This window comes from Mercenaria mercenaria, chromosome 1 (genome assembly GCF_021730395.1).
Source record: "Mercenaria mercenaria strain notata chromosome 1, MADL_Memer_1, whole genome shotgun sequence".
NCBI lineage: Eukaryota > Metazoa > Mollusca > Bivalvia > Venerida > Veneridae > Mercenaria > Mercenaria mercenaria.
The window spans coordinates 60,504,681-60,529,293 of NC_069361.1; the positions used below are offsets into that span (position 1 = coordinate 60,504,681).

General features: G+C 35.1%; 3 protein-coding genes across 3 annotated transcripts; 1 reads left to right on the forward strand and 2 right to left on the reverse strand.

Annotated features, from left to right (window-relative positions):
- Positions 1-1,251: 1,251 nt before the first annotated feature.
- LOC123551123 (uncharacterized) lies at positions 1,252-2,190 on the forward strand. Its single transcript, XM_053549785.1, has 3 exons — positions 1,252-1,270; positions 1,457-1,566; positions 1,858-2,190. Exons 1-3 carry the CDS (start codon positions 1,252-1,254, stop codon positions 2,035-2,037), a joined length of 309 nt encoding a protein of 102 aa, XP_053405760.1. The 3' UTR covers positions 2,038-2,190.
- A 16,970-nt stretch (positions 2,191-19,160) lies between these two features.
- LOC128559022 (uncharacterized) lies at positions 19,161-21,848 on the reverse strand. Its single transcript, XM_053549845.1, has 2 exons — positions 20,764-21,848; positions 19,161-19,167 (listed from the first exon to the last, which is right to left on the reverse strand). Exons 1-2 carry the CDS (start codon positions 21,846-21,848, stop codon positions 19,161-19,163), a joined length of 1,092 nt encoding a protein of 363 aa, XP_053405820.1.
- Positions 21,849-21,934: 86 nt separating this feature from the next.
- On the reverse strand, positions 21,935-22,606 carry LOC128559029 (uncharacterized). The gene has a single exon (XM_053549930.1). It carries the CDS (start codon positions 22,604-22,606, stop codon positions 21,935-21,937), a length of 672 nt encoding a protein of 223 aa, XP_053405905.1.
- Positions 22,607-24,613: the final 2,007 nt, after the last annotated feature.

Sequence of the window (24,613 nt, forward strand, 5' to 3'; positions counted from 1 at the left end):
TTACTCTCTAGGCCAGATTTCTAGCTGCATATATGTGAAGTAAAGGAAACTATTATACATGTGATAGATCTAAAGTTAACAAAAACCCGGTCTACCAGCTATACACTGTAAGTAGAAGTTTTTGAATATTTTTTGATAAAGTTGCGGAATCTTACAGAGAATTTTTTAATTTTATCCTGTATGCAAGTAATATCCATGTGACTTGAACATATGTTAAATACTTTTATCTAAAGCTGGCGGATGGCACTTGTGTTGAGTATTAAATTCTTTAAATAAAATAACTCATATTCTCGTTAATTCTGACATATTTTTCTCGGTTAAATACAGACAAAAACAAATTTCATACATTTCACGCAAGTTCATGTACAGAGGTTTATGTGCATTTCTTTAGTTATTTTTATCAATTTGACGTAGATGGTTTTATCAACATTATGATTTTTGTTTTTTACAGGTTGCTGTTCAAGAGAGTAATAATGGAGTGCATAGCACTGTGGTGCACAAGAAAAAACAAGAAGAAAAAAGAAAGCAGCAACTTCAGTGAGAAAAAGAAAACAATCAAACAAAACTTGGATATATAATGAGTTAATATACAGACAGTAATTCACTTTAGTAGGATTTAATCAGTGACTAAAAAAAGAAAAATATTTAGATTTGTAAAAGGCTGGAATCAATATTTGATATGTTGTAGTGATGAAATTTTCTGTTATAATTCTTCAGTGAAATTGCAAACAAATTTTAACAAAATCTCAACTATAAAATAAAATATGTTCCAAATAATGCTAGTTTTAGTCCTTTTTTTAGTTTCGTAATCGTTGGGATAGCGTTGGCCCAACGCTGAACCAACCATCATAGTCGAAAAAATGCTGTTGGCCCAATGGAGGGCCAACGATAAGTGCAGAATACCAGTTGTTGGCCCAATGGAGGGCCAACGATAAGTGTAGGATTCAAGTCGTTGGGCCAACGGTGTACCAACCGTTGGGCCAACGTTGCGCCAATTAGCAAAATGGCGTTGGGCCAACGTTAGAAATCTTCGTTGGCCCAACGAAGAGTCTGCCGTTGGCCCAACGTTGGGCCAACGCATGTCTGCTATCTGGGGCATTGCCTAAAATAACTTATATTTCAGATTTGACGCAGATGTTAACCGAGATATGACCAACTCAATAGCTACCTCTGTGAAGGGAATCTATCCAAGTGCTCAAGATATAGTCATCAAAGGTACAAATGCAGTCTGTCTGTAAGTGCGACATAATCATGTGCATAAAATTCGAAAGTAAAAAAGGAAACCTAGACACTTACCATTATAGTTCAGTATTACAGAAAGAACATTAATCGACTTTGGAAGATTATTACGATATTATGATGCTGATCACACTGCATGATTAAAAGAAACACAACAATTAAGCATCGCCACTGGCATATACAGTATGTGAATGCATCATATTCATTCTTATTGCAGAGGGAATCAAGAGATATTTTATCTTCCTGAGAGACAAAAACCGTCGTGTGTCGACAGAGAAAGATGTCAGACACAAGCAGGCAATTGTTCTCTATGGCAGAAGAAAAAGGGTATGTAATTCATAATAAACGATTTTGAATTTACTTGTACATTATCGGCGCTGGTCTGCACTCATGTATGCAAATGTTTGGCACATAATTACATGTATCAAGTTATTGTCTATGATACGAGTCATGAAGTTACATTTTAATTAGTTTATTTTGACACCTACATAAAATATATTTAAATCGAACACAGTACAAAACATTAAGACCAATTTTGAAAAATAAAAATAATATCTGTATTCTGAGAGTTAGTAAATCTTCATGGTGTAATGAAATGTCTCTTGTCATTCCTTATAGAAGCTGGAAAACCGACGAAATGCAGTCTCCCTGAAAACATCCTGGGATACAGAGAAGAAGAGAAGGAAACAGGTTATGCTGTGTATGGAAATTATGTCTTCAGAAGAAGAGGTTGAATGTGACGGCGAGTCACAGCTTGTGGTGAAAAAGTTACCATGGCCTGAGAAGCCAGGTGTATGAGAGAGTGTTATTGGAATTGGACAAAAAGTTAAATGAAAGCAAATCAAGGAAATCAAAAAATATGGAAATGAAACGCATACGAGGGGCCATGATGTCAGAAAGAAAAGTGCCCCATGAGTTAAAGGAAAATAGTCCTTGGGTAGTAGAGCTATAAAATTTTAACAATCTCAGTGGAATGACCGGCTGCACTAGCGGATCCAGGTGGGGTGCACTTGGTGTTCCCCAGCCCACAATAAAATATGTCAAAAGTTATGAAAAAAACACTATTAAACTGAATTCCATAATAGCATTAATTCACTCAATTATATCATTTTAGTAGTCTTATTGACTGAATTCCACAAAAGCTTCAATTCACTCAATTAAATTATTTTAGTAGACTTAAATTGAAAAATTGAATTTGTCTGGTTCCATTCCATTCCATTCCATTCCGTTAAATACCATTACCTATATAGGCATTGGTATTTTGCGGAATGGAACGGAACCACAAACTTAAAACAGAGTTCACATTCATCTGCAATCCCAGTGGAATGACCGGCTGCACTAGCGGATCCAGGTGGGGTGCACCCGGTCTCCCCAATCCCACAATAAAATATGTCAAAAGGTATGAAAAAAAAAACACTGTTAAATTGAATTCCATAATAGCATTAATTCACTCAATTATATTATTTTCGTAGTCTTATTGTCTGAATTCCACAATAGCTTCAATTCACTCAATTAATTTATTTAAGTTAGACCCATTGAAAAAATGAATTTGTCTGGTTCCATTCCATTCCATTCCGTTAAATACCATTACCTATATGGGTATTGGTATTTTACGAAACGGAACGGAACCAACTGAAAAGATGTCACATCCATCCGCCACCTCAGTACAATGACCTACCTGCTATCATCATTATGAGGTCCTGTCTCAAATTTGTTAAAGTGGAGGCCGTTTTTAGGAGCCGCTATAGATAAAAGTAGGAAACGCTTGAAACAACTTCTTCTCATGAACAACTTGAAGGATCTTCATCAAACTTTGTCTGTTGACATATAGAAAAAAAACAGGTAAGCGACTTTGGCCAATTTGTTTGGTTGTTGTTTTTGTTGGATTTAACGTCACACCGACACAATCATAGATCATATGGTGACTTTCCAGCTTTGGTGGTGGAGGAAGACCCCAGGTGCCCCTCCATGTATTTTTTTCATCACAAGCGGAAGTCTGGGTAGAACTATCGACCTTCCATAAGGCAACTGAATGACTTCCTCACATGAAGAATTCAACGCCCAAAGTGAGGCTCGAACCCACATCTGCGAGGCTCAAGTGATTTCAATTCAGCGGCCTTTACCACTCGGCCACGGAGGCCCGAAGGTCAATTTCGGCATCTTGTTTCAAAAGCCTTATTAAAAATAAATTCATCGTGTTTCATTCCTTTCCGTTAAATACCATTACATATATGGGTATTGGTATTTTGCGGAATGGAACGGAACCAATTAAAAAATTACATTTATGCAAGACCTCATTACAATCATTTGCTGTAACTTTCAAACATTACCTACAAACTTGACTCATAGATCGGTGCATATTTCTGTACTATATATTACCTATCTACGGTGTATAGCTGCAGTGTTGCAAAATATGGCTTGAGAACTGAAACCCTCAATTATGAATAAACACTATTATATGGAGATTCATCATATCATAAATTCATCTGATTAAATTATCTTAAAAGTCTTATTGAAATAAATCCATCATGTTCCGTTCCATTCCGTTAAATACCATTATCTATATGGGTATTGGTATATTGCGGAACAGAGCGGAACGAACTAAAAAGATGTCACAATCACCCGCCACCTCAGTACAATGAAAAAGCTTTAAACAATTTCTTCTCATGAACCACTTGATGGATCTCCATCAAACATTGTCTGTAGACTACATGACTCTAAGTGCCGTGTGGCGTCTGTAAAATGTCTCCACATACTTGGATTCAGTGTTGTTATATTTTTTGGACCTTTGGGATTATGGAGTCCATTCAATATATGTGTAATAGAGTTCCGCTTAAGCCGGTTTATTACTCTCAATCAAAGGAGTCTGCCTTTTTTCTTTTTTGGATGCATTTTATGCTTCCAAGGGATCTTTTACAGATTTTATCATCATAAGTGTCGATGGCTGTCACATATTTCTCACTTGTATCTTTAGCTGATTATGATTAAAGCCTTCAAATTAATGCTTGCGAACACATGTTCTATATTTCATATAAAATTCAGCTACTTCAGATCAACATATTGATACAGTTTCTAGATTTTCACTCTGTCGTACACCTATTTTCCGCAAGATATCTATACATTTGCTTCAAGAAAACGAAAAGAAAAAGGGGTGTAGAATAGTATGCAGTAAAATGAAAGTAAACTAAAATCAGGTACCCTCATATTGCCGCATTTCAGAAAGCGGTCAGCAGAATAAACACCCTACTTTCGTTTTCAAGTAAACAACTCGAAAACATGTCAATATTAGCAAGAAAAATGTCTTATTTTATGTAAAATTTATTCCACGATTGAAACAATGCCCATTTGGTCCCGGTTTACGCGCAAATGGAAAAAAATGGGATCTATTTCCCTTTTGACATAGTATATTGTGAGGTAGAGTGACACAGGGTGCACCCCACCTGGATCCGTTAGTGCAGCTGGTCATTCCACTGAGATTGCAGATGAATGTGAAATCTGTTAAAAGTTTGTGGTTCGTTCCGTTCCGCAAAGTACCAATACCCATATAGGTAATGGTATTTAACGGAATGGAATGGAATGGAACCAGACAAATTCTTTCTTTTTTTTTCAATAAGTCTACTAAAATCATTCAATTGAGTGAATTGAAGCTATTATGGAATTCAGTTCAAAAGGTGTTATTCATAACTAATAATTTCGTAATTTTCAAACCATATTTTGTAACATTGCAGGTATACCCCATAGAGTGCCCCAAACCTGGTTCCGTTCCGTTCCATTCCGTTCCGTAAAATACCAATAGCCGTATTTATGTGTTTAATGTTTGATATGCATAATTATAGTCAAACCTTTTACAAATGTCACCTATAACAGTAAGGCAAAAAACTGGCCTTTGAACCAACGTGACTTGCATTTTAAAGTAGGTTCTTTAGCAATATTAGAATAATGGTCTTTCTTGAGAGGTGGCTGATTGAACAACATTGACCGTTTGTCCGTCCAAAATACCAGTTGATCAGTATATGACTGTATAAAGTGGTAAAGGTGTTCATAGTAGTGAACTGTTTAGTCAATATTCATTGCTGCGTATTCAGAAGCTGTTCACCTAAGGAGGAGGTGAAGAAAAAAACAAAAACAACAACAACAATACCCTCTTAGTAAATACATCAACGTTATCGCCAACATATTACACTTGAGTTATAATTTTCTTGTTCCTTTAAAACTGTGAGTTTCAGGCCACTAGGCGGGATAAAATGATGTATTTAATTATTTTGTTGGGTTTAACGTTGCACCGACTCAGTTATAGGTCATATGACGACTTTCCAGCTTGATGGTGGAGGAAGTCCAAAGGTGCCCCTTTGTGCATTATTTCATCACGAGCGTGTACCTGGGCAGAACCACCGACCTTCCGTAAGCCAGTTGGATGGCTTCCTCACATGAAGAATTCAACGCCCTGAGTGAGGCTCGAACCCACATCGATGAGGGGCAAGTGATTTGAAGTCAGAGACCTTATCCACTCGGCCACGGCCGTGTATACAATACGTTTCATTCCATATACCGAAACTTAAAGGTCAGTTTCGCATATGGGTCATGATCAGTCAATAATTAGGTCACTAAATACAACAATAAAAATCCTGCTCACATTATAAAGACAATGACTTTTCTCCAACATTCATGAAACCCCATCAGAATGTATGTTTGCCTATGGTCTACAACATAGACTAGTATCGTTATATCACCTCCTGTTCTATCAGTACTACATGTACCGCTTTGTTTGGCGCGGAGTTTCCCTTTGCTGCATTTTGCAGCAACTTTCGTACTTGTTCCAAAGATTATTCACACAATTTAGGTAGCAGGGTACACTTAGATTCGAAAATTTTGGGCACAGACAGTCTTACATGTAGCGAGTCGCAATTTTGCACTTCCCTTATAAGCAGAACCAGTGTGGCCATTTTATGAATTGCGCTCATGTTTTGTGCTTTTAATTAATGGCGAGATCAGGGTTCTCATACAATGATAAAGAAAGTTATGTAAACGAAAGATTTACACCATCCATTAAAAATAGCATGCAAATATCATCAATTTTGCACTTTTTGAACAGCCTGCAATGATCCCGCTGCAAGAACAATGCCCAATTTTATTGCATTTCTCAATATAATAGTCCTTACTGAACTTCTGGATATGACCGGAATGGGGGCCCATCCAGCTCGTTTTTTTCACAAAATAGCGAAAATATTGTTGTTTTTTTTTATCTCTGTAGTTGTAGTTATTCTAATGTACATGTGAACATGCTAATGATACGGTTCGAATATATAATTATATATCCATGGGTCATATTTTGACGGTCTAAAGAAAACAATTAATCAAGATAACTCTTTTTAGAACACACAACTTCATCCTTGTGTGTGTCATTTTTTGAATGTATATATCTATCTATCGTTCCTTCTTTCAGCCAAAATATGTGATGATAAGATGTTTTGTTTTCAACAAGTTTAAATCAGTTAAGGAAAAGTAAAAAGAGCTAAAAACTTGATCAATAATGATGATCTAAAACATAAATTAACTTGGGCATAGACATGTATCTTTGGATCACAAAGTCGCTGTAAACGTCTAAAGTAACCGAGTCGTCTGCTTTGATATTACCTCTTGCATTCGGGAAACGTTGGAAATTTCCTAGCCGGTCCGAGTCTTAATTTCAAAAGTAATAGTGATTGTATAAAAGGCACAAAAGGTAAGCGAAATAATTAAAATATTTATTTTATTTTTACACAGTTGAGTCGACACTAATTTTTCTTTGCAACATCGCCGAAGCAAAAACGATTATTTTTTCCGTTTTTCTTATTTTGTGCAATGTATCAACGAAACTGACCCTACATTTTGTCCAAAATTAGAGTTTTACTATTGACTTCAAAGGAAAATAAGGCTGGTTACATAAACGGTTCGAAAGGTAAGTGAAATAATAAACATTTCTAAAATTATATCATCATTTAGAGGAAAGATTAAATCAAGGATTGCCGCCGAAGCAAATTCGTTATTTTAAACCATTTAAAAGATTTAACGAATAAATCGAATTTATCCTTCTTTATTTAATGTGTCAAAATCCGATAATACCGATTATTGTAAAAATTGAAAGTTCAATATGTTACATTTCGTTTCGGTAAGGTTAGTGCGGCAGTTTTGAGTCTAGAGTCTTGGGTCTATCTACCTATTGACATAAATGAAGTCCATGAAATGTGACGCTTATTTTATGTTTCTTTACAATAGCATATTTGCAAATAAATGTTAAGTTTCGGTTATTTTGCTCACCCGTACGTTTCGTAACGATACAGAGTAATTAGCCATATTCAACTTCAGGTACTCGTCTTAATTTCACCAGGGTGCAGACAGACAGTATTAATCCAGTGATATTGTGTTATTAAATTAAAACTTACTTGGAGCAGAAAAAAAGATAATAACGATTTATTAATTCTTAGTTAAAGACTGGAATGTTTTCAATCCCATAAAATTAAAAATTGAAAATACTTTTGCTTGCATAAGTCTTACGGCATGCTATGCATACTGCCATACTAATGTCCAGAATTTGGGATGATGGTTTTTCAAGCTATATTTTGTAAAAGCAATATATCTTCAAAAATATGGGTGATCATAGATGACCTCGAGTTCTTTCGAGACGTTGGAGGAAGCCATTTTTTGCAGAAGAGTAGTTTCCCTTGGCGTAATTGCCCCCAAAGAACCGTAAATACAAGAAAGAAAAAGGTCAGGAACAACTAAATAATCCATTGAGGGTGCCAAGTAATTAGACGGTCAGGGAAAAGTAAAGTCGGCGATCGTGATCATGAATGCCACACCGATGATTATCCGATTGTCGCCGATTGTCGGCCAATCACTAGGAATATATATGAATAAACTTGAAACTTGAACTTATGTTTTAACTACGACCGACAATGTCATTGTCACTGCACATGCCACTACAATAAACAAGTATCGTTTCAGTATGCCAAATATATTTCAGATGCATCCACTTTTATTTCTGCTGATCATTTGATGCTTTACCTGGTAGAAGACCATAAGGCAATGCTACATACCAAATATCAAAGGCCTAGGTCTTGTGGTTTCAGACAAGAAGATTTTTAAAGTTTTTTTTCCTATATAAGTCTATGTAAAATTGGGACCCCCGGGGCGGGGCTTCTTTTCACCCCAGGGTAATAATTTGAACAATCTTGGTAGAGGACCACCAGGCAATGCTACATACCAAATATCAAAAGCCTATGTCTTGTGGTTTAAGATAAGAAGCTTTTTGAAGTTTTTTCCTATACAAGTCTATGTAAAACTTGGGACTCCCGGGCGGAGCCTCTTTTCACCCCAGGGACATAATTTGAACAACTTTAGTGGAGGACCGTTAGATGATGTCACATGCCAAATATCAAAGCCCTAGGACCTGTGGTTTTTGACAAGAAGATTTTCAAAATGTTTTCCTGTATAAGTCTATGTAACCCATGCGACCCCCAGGGCAGGGCCATATTTGACCCTAGGGAGATAATTTGAACAATCTTGATAGAGGACCACTAGATGATGCTACACACCAAATATCAAAGCCCTAGGACCTATGGTTTTGGACAAGTAGATTTTCAAAGTTTTCCCTATATAAGTCTATGTAAACCATGTGACCACCATGTGATTTGTAGATAGACAATGTATAAACTAGGCATTAGTGGGAAAATGTTACAAATAGTTAGATCTATGTATGAACATGTCCGTTGTCGAGTCAGACAGTGTAATAAATACTCAGACTTTATGGAAACAATTGTAGGCTTAAAGCAGGGCGAGATTTGTTCACCATTACTATGGTCTATGTTTATAGAAGACTTGGAACTATATATATTGGGTCTAGACCCGGAAGTGGTGTAAACTTTGATGATGTTATTCTTATAATGTTTCTTTACGCAGATGATATGGTTCTGTTCTCTAATGATGTTGATGATTTACAACAAAGCCTTAATGACTTGTGTATATATTGTAACCGTTCGGGTTTACAAGTGAATACGGACAAACAAAAGTGATGGTTTTCAGACGTCGTGGAAGAGTTCGTAATAATGAAGTGTGGTCATTTGATGGTAAAAGACTCGAAATAGTTGACAGTTTTGATTATTTAGGTGTTGTATTTGATTCTTATGGTAATTTTAACTCAAATATGCAGATGCTTGTTGGGAAATCGTTGAAAGCTATGAACACTTTATTTTGTAATACTAGAGAATTTAATTTCACACCTAAGACGATGTGTAGTCTATTTGATTCTTTTGTAACATCTATTTTAAATTATTCCTCAAAAGTGTGGGAATATACGAAATGTAAAGAAATCGAAAAAATACATTTGAAATTTTGCAAAAACTTGTTAAATGTAAAAATCTATACAAGTAATGTTGGAATTTACGGGGAATTATGTCGCTTTCCATTGTATATTATTTCTGACTTTAAACAGCGTCTTGTTGATACAGAACTGGAAACACGGTGTGAAAGAAAATAGTGTTCTATTTGTGTATAAGTATGTTAAAGAAAATTTTGGTTATGAGGAATACTTAAGTGTTGTGCATAATCGTCTATATAGACAATTATTAACAAAGTTTAGGCTTTGTGCTCATAGACTTCGTATTGAAACAGGTAGATATATGGTCGGTATGGAATTGATAGATCTGAAAGAACTTGTGAAGTATGTAGAAATAAAAATGGCATAGAAGACGAATATCATTTTATAATTGTGTGTCCGAAATATAAAACAATCAGAAAGCGGTATATTGCTAAATATTATTTTCATCACCATAGTATGCAAACATTTATACATCTGATCTCATCAACTAACGCAAAAGTGCTAAATGAATTCGCATGTTATATACATTGTGCTTTGAAAATTAGAGAAAATTTCTTAAATGAGAGAGTATGAAATAGTTATTATTGCTTTAAAGCTTCGTAATTTATGAATTGTTACTCTCGTTTTTGAATGTTTATTTTTTGAATGTGTAAATGTTTATTTGTTGTATAGTTTGACCTTATATATTTGCTATATTGCTAATTGTATGTTAAGATGAGGAGCTTTCAGCTCAAGTCTTGAATAAAATCTTCTTCTTATTATTATTTCCTGTCAAAATAATCGGTTATATATTATCTTCAGTGGAATTCTTGGGATCTAATCCTACAACAGAGGCAGTAATATTATCTAAAAGGCACACTTGGTAATTAAGCAATTTTAATTTACTCAATTATCCTAATATTAAAAAAATTCCAAACCTATATCACATTTAAAAAAAAAAGAAGAGATCAACACAATCCCGATTTCTTCATTCTATTGCATGTTGTACATGGTATCTTTAATAATTATCTCTAAAAGTGATAAATAAATACACCACTTTTCATATAAATTAAGAAATGTCCAAGGATTTGGGGTTGAAATGCTATGGGGTCGAATTGTCTTTTGGGGTTGAAATGTCTTAGGGGCAAAATGTCTTTCTAGCCATTCAATTATGCGTCTTTCCGAGTTATTACGAGACCCGCCGATTATAATATGTAAACACTGGCAGTATTTTGTCATCCATACAAAATACTACACGGCGTTTTACGGCGATTATTTTCGAAGATAGACCAAATATATACTGTTTCTGTACCATTTAGGGAGCTGTACAATTTGACAATGTTTCGTGGTCTTCTCTCTAAGGAAAATAATGCTATTTCAGAGAAATAATGAGACTTTAATCAACAAAAACAACAGGCAAACAAACTCAGAAGAACCATGACTGTGCATTCCAACATATTCATATCCCTATTACGGTAGCAAGAGAAAAAAAATGTAGTAATCAAGATTATGCAAACCAAATAGCACCAGATCTCACCGATGTGGGTTCGAGCCTCACTCGGGGCGTTGAATTCTTCATGTGAGGAAGCCATCCAGCTGGCTTACGGAAGGTCGGTGTAGAACACCCAAGTGCCCGCTTGTGATGAAATAATGCACGGAGGGGCACCTGGGGTCTTCCTTCACCATCAAAGCTGGAAAGTCGCCATATGACCTATAATTGTGTCGGTGCGGCGTTAAACCCAACAAAATAAATAAATAAGATCTAGGTACAAATAAAGTTTAATTTTAGCTCTCGTAACGCTCGCTAATAAACAAACGGGAAAACCAGTGTGCTTCCGGAATATGTGGTGTGAAAAACGGATTTACGCATTGGTAACAGTATACCAAAATCATTCAACGGTATTATTTTTTCTTAGTTTTGAAGATTTACTTAACACCAACAATTGCTTTTATTTGCAATCAGGTTACATAATAGTAACAACATGATTAAATAAATTCTTCAGATTGTAGGAGTGTATTACAACAGACAAATAATATTCAATATATGGGGACAGTGGTGTTCTTTTAGTTCATCTACATAGAGAAAAAATAACTAAAGCAACGAAGTTAATCAAATTTCGTTGTAAGGTAACATTGTCAAGTATATTCATTTAGTTTTATTTCTTCTTTTTTTTCATCGTAGACGCTAGCTATTTATTGAGTACTAGTAATGAAAGTTCCAAGCCATAATGACTATGTTTGTATTGTAACTATTTATAATGATGTACAGTTAATCTTATAGAAAATATAGTCTCTTGTTATTCTAAATTCATTGAAACATAATGGGACTTTAATAGATAGCGGAATTAAAATCACCAAAGGGTCTTTAACAAAATCTCTATAGTTCGGAAAATAATTTAATAACTTTCGATCTAGCACGGAAAGCACGACTTTCTGGTTTTCGTGGGAGTGGCCACGCCTGGATTTATAATATTATTGTATTTTTGAACTGAATGGATATTTTTGATTGGCCAATTTCGTGTGTTGCCATGCGACGGTCTTAGGAAAGATGATTTATACGGAAAGGGGTTCAGAGTGTAAATAAGTGGACATTGAATTAATGTGTCACGTCTGCGTGCGGGATGTAAACAGGCACTTAATGTAAAGGTAACTCGTTATATATTTATATTATTATGTCTATCATTTTACTAGGTGACTTTGCAAGAACGAAACACAATTTAGAATCTAGGTACACTTAAAGTCATTTTATCTTCTAAAATGTCTCATTATTAGTTGCGTCATATAGGTAATATTTGTAAGCAGATGTGCCGATTCCAAAGAGAATAGTTCCATAAACTTCGGGACATTGGGACTTTTATAATATTTTTGGGTATAAAACGGACTCTTGCTAGATTAAAGAGGGGACATTTGAACAGATAATGTTCTTCGCCGATTTCATTCAACGGACACAAAGTGCATTTCCTGTCTTCATGTGGGACGTAGGAGTTGTGCCATCGTCCTGTTTCAACAGGTAGTTTATGGTTACCAGTTCTGAAGTGAAATAGCGAAAGACGCAAGTGGCTAGGCAATATGGTTAAGTAAGGTTCAAGTTTAACTTCATTTTTAAAGATTCTATAATTGATGCCTTTTGGCGCGTTTGTAAGTTGGCTATCCCATTTTTTAGAAATTGGTCAAGAAGGGTACGCTTGACAGTTTTATCAATATATTTAGGGTTGATTGTGTTTTGTTGTATCCCTTGTATGCGTTTCCCGTTGAGTTTAGAATATCTCTGACAAAATTAAGCCATTTAAAATTAGTGTTGGAATTTAACATATTGTCATAACATATTTTGGATATCTTATTTTGGTTTCCGGAAATTAGTTTACTCCAGAATTTAATTACTGTACTTTTAATAATGAGTTCTAATAGGTATCTACCAAGTTCACCATACAGCATGTGGAGTACTTATTTTACTTTTTGTTATTTTTCGAAGAAAATCGGTATGTACCTTTTCGATTATATCTAAGTTTTCGTATCCCCAAACCTCACAGTTATATGTAAGAATTGGTAATATCATTTGGTCAAACAGTTTTAATAGGATGTCAGTTCGCAAGTCAATATTCAATATTTTGTATATAGAATGTGCATGGCTTTATTTGCTTGACTAGAGATCAGTTTTCTAGCATTAAGAAAGCTTCCAGACGATGAAAATAGGACCCCCAGGTATTTTTATTCTTTTACAACCTCGACAGTTTCTCCATTTAGGGAAAACTTAAATCTGTCTGGTTTGTTTGTTCCAAATACTATCATTTTAGTTTTGTTCATATTGACTGTTAATTTCCACGTTTGTCAGTAGTCGTTAAAATCATTTAGTATGTTTATTGGTAAGGTATTGGTACTTTGCGGAACGGAACGAATCGAGAGAATTTTAATTTATTTGCATGAAATATTTCAGGAATATCGGATAATCATTTATGTGTGTATGTTTGTATAACTGTCGAGCTTGGATCTGCAAGTTATCTTTTTATGTGTGAAGATTACAGGAGAATTTGTATGTTCGTGAAGGGAATACTTTGCGCATATTTCCTTGCATGTAACTGCTTGTTATGAAATTTGATTCTCCTATTTATTTTTTAATTCTTACTTGTCAGCATATTGAAAACGTATATAACCAAATTAGCTTTTTCTATCTCGTTTCGTTCCGTTTCGCAAAGTACCAATAACCACACAGGTGTTGGTACTTTGCGAAACGGAACAAAACGTGAAACGTGATTGTTGCGGTGGGATATATATAGCCTCTGTGGCTAATACTGGATCCAAATTGTTCAAAAGTGGATTCGAGGGCACGGTCTCGGAGGGCCCGGTCTTATTTGGTACGGGACCCTTGTCGCGGGCTGATGTAGAGGTTGTCGTTCCCATGGGTGCTTGTCTGACAGGTTGATCGTCTGTCATGCGTGGCAGTGATCCACTACCAAGTGGGAATCGTGGTGTGTTGCGCATGGAGTGCGGATGTGTAGGGCTCGAGCCCGGATGAAGGATGGCCATGCTGGTAGTAGCCCCCTATTCTAGAGAAAGATCGTTCGAATCACTGGGAATCGAGCGCCCTGTTTCCATTTCACGAGGGCTTTCTAGGAGATTTGACTGGTTAAGCTGTTGAGCATAAGATTGGCGTATGTTTTCATTGTTTTTCTTGACAGTATTTGCAACCCTGTTAGAAACCTCTGCGTGCTGCGAACCTCTCAAAATTTCATACCAGTCCGGGAACATTTAGTGCCGCCGGGTAAACTATTTGCACATTTTTATGACCATGTTTCGAGCGTTCAGTTATAAATCTTTGCCAGAGAAATTTTTTGGCATCACTAATTTCTCTAGGAAAATCGCGAGTGAGTCCAATATTAGTGCCTTTTAACGTGTATGCGTTTTGAAGGTATACTTAAAAACTCACTTTTTACCGGGTTTATTAGATGTAATCGATAATTGACTGAGTATGTTTACACCGATAATTGACTTGACTGAGTATGTTTTAACTGAATGGCTTAAAAATAAAATCTGTACAGAATTTTTCCAATTTTTCCAATGTTTTCGTCTATGCTGGAAAAACTCGTCTTGCACCCGACATGTAAGATGACTCATGAATGAAAATATTATGCTGGTTTAGTAAATTTGTACCTAAAAGAAACACATTCGTTTTTCCCCTTTATGTTACATGAAGAGTACGGCATACAAAAAAGGAATTAAACATTTTTAGGTATGGATAGCAGTACCCGGCACTTGGGTAATTGTTTTGCGTTAACTCTACAGAGCATCGTTACCATCTAAACAGTTACTGCCGAGCAAGATATTTTCATCTGCACCTACGATCAGTGTCTGACATCAGGGAGAAGAATCATACCTAGAAAAATGAACCTGTTCGTTCATTCATTCATTTACAGCACTGCTTTTTCTTTACTATCTCAAATTAACAAACTTGTGGGCACAGGAAAATGTTCCAGATAATGCCATACTCAATACTGTTTGAACTGAAAACTTGATTTTAGATGGAAAAACAACTATAATGTAAATTCGCATGAAATTAAATCAATGTGCATTCATAGTAAATGATGTTGACGTAGATTATGGACGACATTTTATATGAGAGATAACACGGCCCAGATTTTTGAGTTTGAAATACACAATATACACGAAAAAACCGGGCGATGTTTGGCGCATGATAAAAAAAATTGTGGCGATGTTCTGGAGCAGGTTATTGTAAACTTCATCACAAATAACGCAATGATCGTTTTAACTAATTTTACGGCGTTAGATTTCACTTTCTAGCGCAAATTACGGCGAGCCAGTCTAAAATGGCCCAATGCGCTTGCGCACAAGTAAGTTTTGAAATCCTCTTAGACGAAAATAATTGTTCGTTTAAAATAAAGAAATATAGTGTAATACTATTGTTACACAAATGTTGGAAACGGTTCAGTTATTAACAAACAAAAAATATATATAGATATATATTTACTCTTGTTCTGCGGTAAATTTTTGGTATATTCTATGAAATTCTTTAATAATTTTGATTTCAATAACTATACATATTCAGATGTAAATTGTTGTTATATTATATGAAATTCTTTTAATGTATTTAGTTTGGAGTCTAAGCAATTCAACATGTACAGACATAAAACATGTTAAGGTAGATCTAAACAAATAAAAGATAGATATATAATTGAATAACGGTATTTGCAAGGTGGAAATCTATTGCCTGCAGATGTCTAACGCTATATCCCTTTAATAATACATTACCTGCGATTACGCATAAGGACCTTTGAACAGAAATATCTAACTGAGATGTCAAACACATTTTACAATTAGCACACTGGTTACATGGCTTTTAATCAGTAAATAGGGATTAGATTGTGTCATCAAAGATTTTCTTAGACACCATTTTTCTGTATTATGGGCAGTTTTAAGGCAGTTAATTTGCTTACTTGCCATATCCTGTTTTAGGGTCCGAGACGAACCGATTTTATGTACATATTTTTCATTGGTCAGTTGAATTTGTAATAAGATTTTTAATTGGATAATTATGAAGGAATCAACCGTTTCCAAATCCTTTATAAGCACATCAGCTACCCCGAGAAAGCCAAAACTCTGGCTTCGTAGAAAAATAAATGTTATTGGGAGCTGACAAGATTTTTATTCTTTTTATAGGTAAGTCAAATTTTGTACTCTGTATTTTTTTTTCAACTTTGTAAAATCTGGATTGGTAACTTTTAAATTTTAACAGAGATCTTATCTTAATGCTAGGCACATGTGTTTTGGAATTGTTTGTTTTATATCTATCCAGCTATTCAGATAGCTACTTAGTATTTTTGTCGTTCATGTGTAAGATTTGTACTTCTATAGTTTAGTTTTATACATATATTATGCATCTCAGAAAACTTCAAAGTATTTTTGTTTATGAGTAAGATTTAGTAGATTCTTTTTACTGTTGATTTATTACAGAAATTATGCTTTATAATGAAATCTGAACTAGTTATTATTCACATAGAGAGAAAAGAAACTTATTGAGGAGTACTCTAAATTCTTAATCACTTAGTGTACTTTCATTAAGAACTTGTCGCTTAATTTGCGTCTTTCGGTCTATTTTAATAATATTCTAGGTCGTGAGTACTCTTCATAGGAAAACAAATTTAGATGTATTCAGGAAATCAAATAACTGAATAAAACCGAAAAAGTAACTTTTAGGCATTTCAATGTGTTTAAGAAACAAATCTAGAGTAGGCAGTATGTTGGCTGAGTGTCGATTTAATGTAAGAAACCAGAATGGTAGGATATTTGTTTGTGTATATTAAAACTGTTAGTTGATAAACTTAGAGTATGATTTTCTGGTTCATTAAAGAGTTAGTCTCTAGGCTCGGTAAATTATTTATCATTTTCTTAAATTTATTGATCATTGATTGAATGTATGCTTGATGTTATGTATGTGATTTATATGGATGTTTGTACAAAAAAAAACTCTGGCTTCGTAGAAAAATAAATGTTATTGGGAGCTGACAAGATTTTTATTCTTTTTATAGATCTTAGTATCCCCGCAGCCTTAGCCATGAGGCGGAGAAAAAAAGGAAGAAACGCTTGTAGGCAAGGAGCCTATATCCAATGGCTATGATTACTATACAGTACAGGCAGAAAGAATAACCATCCTTTCAGACATACCAACTACATCTTTCTATGCGTAAAAGGTATAAAGAAAACAATAACAAAATTTAAGGCGTAACACTATTCTTTGTTCGCAGTATTCAAAGATATGCATATGAATTGAATCGCGTTAAAATGTATTTCGTTCAATTAAATGAATTTATTGTTTAACTGTCGGGTTCGTTTGCTCCGTTCGGAAGACCTGCCGGAGTAAGAAGAGTTCTTTCGAGCTTCGATAGTCGGAGATGTTAATCACGTGATCAAAACAAGGCGGCAATTCGACATATAAACCTTACAAACTGAGTAATAAACTAGAACAAATAAAATGTTTAGAATTTCTTTTTCAAATAGCACATTAACAATAAAAATTTCTGAAAAAATACATTTAAAAAAGAATGATATAATTTTTCACTTCCGGCAGACGTCCGTTCGATTGGGATTTTCTTCTAAGCTTTTCTAAAAGTTTCACGGAAGCTACTCTCTTGGGCCCAAACGAACGGGGCAGTTGACAAACAAGCCTGTCAGGTGAGGTTCTCGTAAAAATGGTAAGATGCTAATTTGGCAGCTTTCACCAGGGCCAAGTTCAGTGTACAATTATTGCAGTGGTAGCTTTTGAACATTTTAAAATGAAATTCAGTAACTAGGAAATGCTTGGGCCTACAGTCCTCGGATAGGTGGTGGTTTTTCATAACCTAAAGATGACTTATTGATTTTGAGGTCATTAGGTCATGGTCACAGTGACTATGACCCCTAATAGGTCACAGTGACCTGCAACAGGGAAACTGTTTTTCGTCTATAGCACAACCTATCATATAACCAGAGACATTGATAACAACTGTTATCTATGTCTCTGATATAACTTTAAAAGGAGCAACACTGGACCTCTCCTAGGTTTCTTTTTTAAAAGAAGCCTACTTGTATCTAATAGATTTTGCTGTATGTATTTAACGGTTTAGTACACGATATTCTGGTTTTCATTTGGAGACGCGTGTTCCTTTATACATATCTAGCAGATAGTGTGCAGTGACCAATTTGGACACATGTCAAGCAATTGTGTCTATTGTTTTTATCCGATTGCTTCAGGATGTTATATCATTTGTTTCATGCATATGTCTTTGTCCATAATTCAATACAAGACGAGTTGTGTCAGCCAATTAGTAAGACCATTTATTGTTATACAAACATTAAGTTTCAGACTTCCGAAGCAGGTTAAGATTTAACAAGATAAATTTTTTTTTTAAAGAAATGTTACAGTTTTAAATATATAAGCAGATGCAGGAAAATGTTCAGCATTGGCATATATCATTTATGTGAGAGTCACATTTAGTGGCCTTCTAAAATATAAGGAAATGAAACTAGATTACTGTACTCACAGGATAACTGTGGAATCAGATTAAACTATTCGATAATGTGAAACCAGTATCACATGACATGAAGGTTTCTGAGGACGGCAAAATACATGTCAAACTAAAAAGAAGGGATAAAATTGTTGTAATATCACAAGAACATGCCCAAGACAACAAATATTTATTACAATTTCTTACAAAAACAACAGATTTTGAACACAGTCCAAAAGAAATCCGTACAATTAAAGGTGATGCGACAGAGAATCAACTGCGAAGAAGAAAATATTAATGAAAGTAGAGATTTCGACGAAGTATAAAACAATGCCGGGCGTTATTGACACACTCAGAGAACATGGTCAGTTTCACTTGTGCAAGAAATGGTTTCATTAGCATCAAACAAAACGTTTCTAATGGGAAATATATGCTATCTACTCTTTTAAGACGTTGTCGATTAGTTTTCGAACACAACTTCGTCCCAAATGAGATACATGTAGGACATGACATTAAAATTCTGAAAAGTTAGATACAAATTGAACTCTTTAATGGTGATAAATCTGCTGTGAATAGGTCGGCGTCTATGTTTAAGCACTGAAAATATATTAAAAAAATAACAAGAATAATTTCAATGAATATAGATTAACCTGGTATTTGTTGGCTTTGCAAGAATATAAGGATCTTACATGCCTGGCTGTATGACAGGCTGTTCCCTATCCGAGGGATTTCCTTAATGATAACAGAAACTACAGGCAGCAATACATATATTCAGAAAGATGTATCACTAAAAACTGAATGTATATTCTTAGATATACACGTTCTACTCCTGCTGAATATTATCGTTACAAACAATTTGCTTGACAGCGTCGAAAACGGTCATTGCGCTATCTGTGATAAAGTTTACAATAACCTGCTCCCAAACATCGCCCAAATATTTTCATCCTGTGCCAAACATCGCCTTTTTTTCATGTATATGGTGTATTTCAAACTTAAAAATCTCCTCTAAAACACCGATTTAGACATTATGATTTGGAGCCCGCCCGCTTAGCTCAGTAGGGAGAGCGTTTGTCTACACATCGCGGGGTCGCGAGTTCGATCCCCGGGCGGGGCGTATTTTCCGTGACGATTTGATAAAAGATATTGCGTCTGAAATCATTCGTCCTCCACCTCTGATAATTCATGTGGGAAAGTTGGCTGTACTTGCGGAAAACAGGTTTGTACTGGTACAGAATCCAGGAAAACTTGTTAGGTTAACTGACCGCCGTTACATGACTGAAATACTGTTGAAAAACGGCGTTAAACCCAAAACAAAACAACAAAAAAAGGATGACAGGGGAAAGATTGATAGATATACAAGTTGAAGTCCATAAAGAAAAAATGTCTTTGTTTAGTAATATTTTCAAAGAAATGTGGTTATCAACTTTATAATTGTCGAAATAGGCGTAAAGTTTAACATTTAAAGGCCTAGATTTTGGCAGTGGGCCAAGGGATTTTTGTCTTCACCAGCACAGTTGAGGGCTAATGGCCATCACAGTATGGCTCCAATAAACAAGGTACATTGTTTATTGGAGAGTCAGTCTACCTTACAAGTGTATCTATTAGTGAGAAGGGGAAACAATGTAATTTATTTTAAATTAAAGAATAATTGATAACTTTTAAAGTTATACTAGTTTGTTTTCTTTGTTTTTGTTTTTTTTTTTTTGCATTTCTACGTAAAAAAAATATTTGTTGTTCAAACACAATAATAAAATAATCAGGAACTTATTTTCACAATAATGAAATAATGAGAAACTTACTTAAAGAAACATGCAAGTTTTTATTTTTTCAAATTCTGTCTGGAGAATTGTGATATTTCTGAAAAATGTGACTTTCACTCATCTAAAGCTTGCAGAATACTGTAAATAACAATTTTCTAAATTGAAAACAGAATGTGAATTCCAAAGTTACAAAGCAAAGCATAAAAAAGTCCCATTTGACAACATACTGAAAATGAAAATTGAGTATAGATGGAACAGAATAATTTTATATTCAAATAATGTTGATACATGAATACATGAAAATCAATTTCCAAATCGAAAATTATTGTTTGTCAGCACTATACTTGTGTTTTATTATCATTATTATTTTCAATATTATTACTGTATCTTTTATCATCCTATATGTAATATAATAATAATGATAATGATATACCTTTTCCGGTTAAGCACTGGTGCAGATGCCCAATCTGATGTTGACTCTTGTATAACTCCTGCTTGTAACATTTTTTCTAAGTGAGCTTCTTCCTCACCAGAAAAACATGCAGGGGTTTTCCGCATTCTCTGTTTGATAGGTTTTGCATCACCTGTATCTATAGTATGTTCTATAGCTGTAAAGTTGCCTAGATCAAAGTCATTCTTAGCAAATACATCTTGGTATTCTATTAGAATCTTTGCATAGCTTACCTTCTGATCTTCTTCTAAATTTTCACTAGATTCAGTGAAAACTTGTTGCAAGTGATTGGGTAGATGTTTCAACGGGTCTGTTTCAGATGTAACTGGATCAAGTTCCACCTGTGACACTCTTTCTACCTGTGAAGTGATACCAGAGTCATTGGATCTGAAAAAATCTTGTATGACATAAGCATTGCCTATGTTTTCACCTTTTTTCAGCACTCTATATCTATCACTTGTATTTAAAAGACACATGATGGGTTTAGTTCCTGAGCTTCTTACCACTTTCGGAGATAAAAACTTGGCTTTTATGTTTTCTTCTGGTTCGATAACATAGTCTGGTAAGTTTAAGTCCATACGACACTGAATTTTAGCTACAGAGTGTGGTGGTAACACTTGTCTTTTGCATACTGTTACCCTAGCAATGCTTGGCATCTCATTTGTATCTAGGCTTGCCTCATTTAACTTCAAAGTCATCCCATAAAATGATAAGGTACCTTTACCCATGTCTAATACAGCCTTATCTTTGTGCAGTATATCGAAACCTAACAGCATGTCTTGTTCTATGGGAGCTACATTTATGTCTTCTGTGTAAGATTTGGATCCTATCTGCAATTTTACAGGACCTACTACATAGCCAGACATTGCCATGTCTTTTCCAGCAGCTTTCATTTTCACTTCCCGCTTAATTGGCGGTGGGTTTGGTAATGATTTATAGATAACATCTGAAATTATTGTTACCTGTGCTGCTGTATCTACCACTGCTGTTATGTTTTTGTTACATACCTGTACATTGATGGAAAACTGTGAGACAGACCTCATTTGACAGACGATTACCTGTTCCATATCAGTGTCCTTTACTCCATGTCTCTTACTCGATTTAGTCAAATCATGGTTTTCTGATTTGCTATTCTCTGTGTGCAGGTTTTGGCCTACTGACTTGGGGGTTGGGGTGCGGCCTTCTTCTCCGACCCTTTGAAGTTTAAATTATACTTTTGTTTATTAGGACAATTTCTTCTAAAATGTCCTTCTTTTCCACATGTATAACAAGCCCGTGATTTATGTTCAAATCGTGGTCTTGTTGGCCTCATTCTCTTACCTGGTTGTTCTAATTTATCTATAATTGTTTTCTTTAACCGTACCTCTAGATCTTGGAGAGCTTTCTGCAGGCCCTGTTGTTGAACATATTCACTCCTTGAAGGCTGTATTTGATTAAAAGCACTTACAGTTTCTGAGTCGTAATCTACTCTCCTTTTTTGCCTATCAGGTTTCGACTTACCATGCATAGCTACATGAATTTGTTGGTACCTTCTTACCATTTGAATAGCTTGATGTACTGTTCCTGGAGCTTGATTACAAACATATTCTCCAGCATCTTTATCCTCCATGCCTTGGCAGAATTTGTTTACTGCCTGTTCATTTGCAAATGTTTCAGGTAAACCTTTGAAAGCTCTCACAGTCAAAGTAAGAACCCTATCAGCCCAGTCCTCTAACGTCTCACCAATAGTTTGAGACGATTGCATGAATTTTGCTTGAACAGTAGCTGGTATGTCATGCTCGTCAAATCTGTCTGTTAGTTTCTTTAAGGTTTCTTGATAGTTCATTTCTTTACCATCAGAAACTACCGAAAGCTATTCTAAAGCCTTACCTTTTAGACTTAAACACAAACAGTTCAGGCATTCTTCTTCTGACCATGCGTAAGTTCTTGCATATCGCTGGAATTGCATAAAAATGCTTTCCAACTTCCCTTTCCATCATAGCTCAGATGTTTTGGAAGGGTACCTAATGGGTCTTTCTGTCGAATTCCACTTTGATTACTATTTGATACTGATTGTCGTATCTCTGTCTGACTATTATTCGAAATTTTACCTGAACGCTGATGAAGTGTTTCATGAAAGTGTAATTTAGGTTTTTGTAAACCTTTTACTGCAGATGGTAATGGAGTATATGGTGCAGTCATTTTTTGATTAATGGTAGAACTTGACTGCCCCGGAGATGTAGTCTGGACATTGCTAATTGTCGGTGTTGATGTTTTTGGGACACTAGGTAATTTACTTACCAAGTCTTCTCTCACCGCATCATTTTGACGTGTGATCATTCTTCTAGCCGATGACAGTAACTGCATAAAATCAGACCCCATGTACCTTTTTTCTCTTCTGCTTTTATAGCATTCAGAAGACTATCTTGATTTTCTGGTGCATCAGGATGTTCACCAGAAGAGTCTAAATGATCACCTGATGATTCCTGAGAATCATCACTTTCAGGTTCATGCAAGGTTCGATTTAGAATGAAGTCAATATTGTTCAAGACTTCCTCTGGAAAAGTTCTGCGGGCAATAGTTGAGAAAATCTCCGGGGTGATATTCCCACTACTCTCCCTTACTGCCACTATAGCATTAGCTAGTTTCAGCTTAATGCCTGGAATAGTGACAAGTACATCCACAGGTGCAAAATTAATGGCAATAGGTGTTGATGATGTATCTGACTTAGATTCCGCCACTGTTTTGAAGAATATAAAACAACTTACCACAAGTGTAGACTGTTAGTTGATTTTAAACAGACCAGACCCACTACACACCTTCGTCAAACCAAGCAATACCACTGTGAAACTGTCTGTGTACTGACAAAACTGTCAACGTTAATAAAGTAGATCTGCAACATATAAGAATTAATTAAGAATGAATATATTCTTCTTATTCATAAATCGAAGTTTATTTTTTCCAAAATTTCTGATCCAGATCGAATATTCCCACTTGTTTCAGTGGAATATATTATTTTCTCGGATTGGCCGTATATTCTATGAAGAGGGCTGTAGGTAGATACCAAGTAAGGCTGTACGTTGATTTTTTAGACCTAGGTTACGGTCTTATTCCGTTTCTGGTAGGTAACGATTAGTTTCAATCGTTACCCCTCCCACTCTTGTCGTAATTTGGTAGCGTTTGCAGCGATAATTTTTAAACCGCTGCCACCATTATAGTGTTTCTCACTAATAAATAACAATAAGTAATGGTTTGATTGATTGACTGATTGATTGATTGATTTTATTTAGTAAAAGTGTACATATATCAATTATAAAACATGGCAATAAAACAGATGCATGATATATAACAACAATATGGTGGGAAGCAGACTAATACAATCATACATATATTCTAAACCATGAAATGCACACCAATACCAGGGATAACACAAAAAAAGAAACAAAAGTTCCCCTTATTTCCATTGTGGTCCCTGTTATTGGCGGCATGACACAGAAAGTCATGTATTTGTTTTAAGAATAAGTTACATATTAAATCTTTAAATCAGATGTATCACAGTTAATTTAGTTTTAAGTATTATCACAGTATTTAATGTCACACATTACTATCACAGTATTTGAGTATTAGACACCTAGTGGTCAGTATTCTAAAAAAAAAACAGAAATATATCATGCACAACATAAAAGTGACAAGATAAAATGGAATAAGAAAGTTTGAAAACTAACTGGTCATTAATTGGATTTTGATGGCATGTCTGAATTTAGAAGGACAAGTAATATATCTAAGATCCTGTGGAATGTGATTCCACAAAGCAATACCATTGAAGGCAAAAGTCTTTTTGCCAAAGCTTCCA

What these genes read in the sequence shown, in the direction of transcription:
- LOC128559029 (XM_053549930.1), bottom strand. Translation starts at nt 22,606, where the DNA reads ATGAACTATCAAGAAACCTTAAAGAAACTAACAGACAGATTTGACGAG.
- LOC123551123 (XM_053549785.1), top strand. An exon ending in TCTATGGCAGAAGAAAAAGG is followed by an intron (nt 1,567 to 1,857) that starts GTATGTAATTCA and finishes CATTCCTTATAG; the next exon opens with AAGCTGGAAAACCGACGAAA.
- LOC128559022 (XM_053549845.1), bottom strand. Translation starts at nt 21,848, where the DNA reads ATGGAACAGGTAATCGTCTGTCAAATGAGGTCTGTCTCACAGTTTTCC.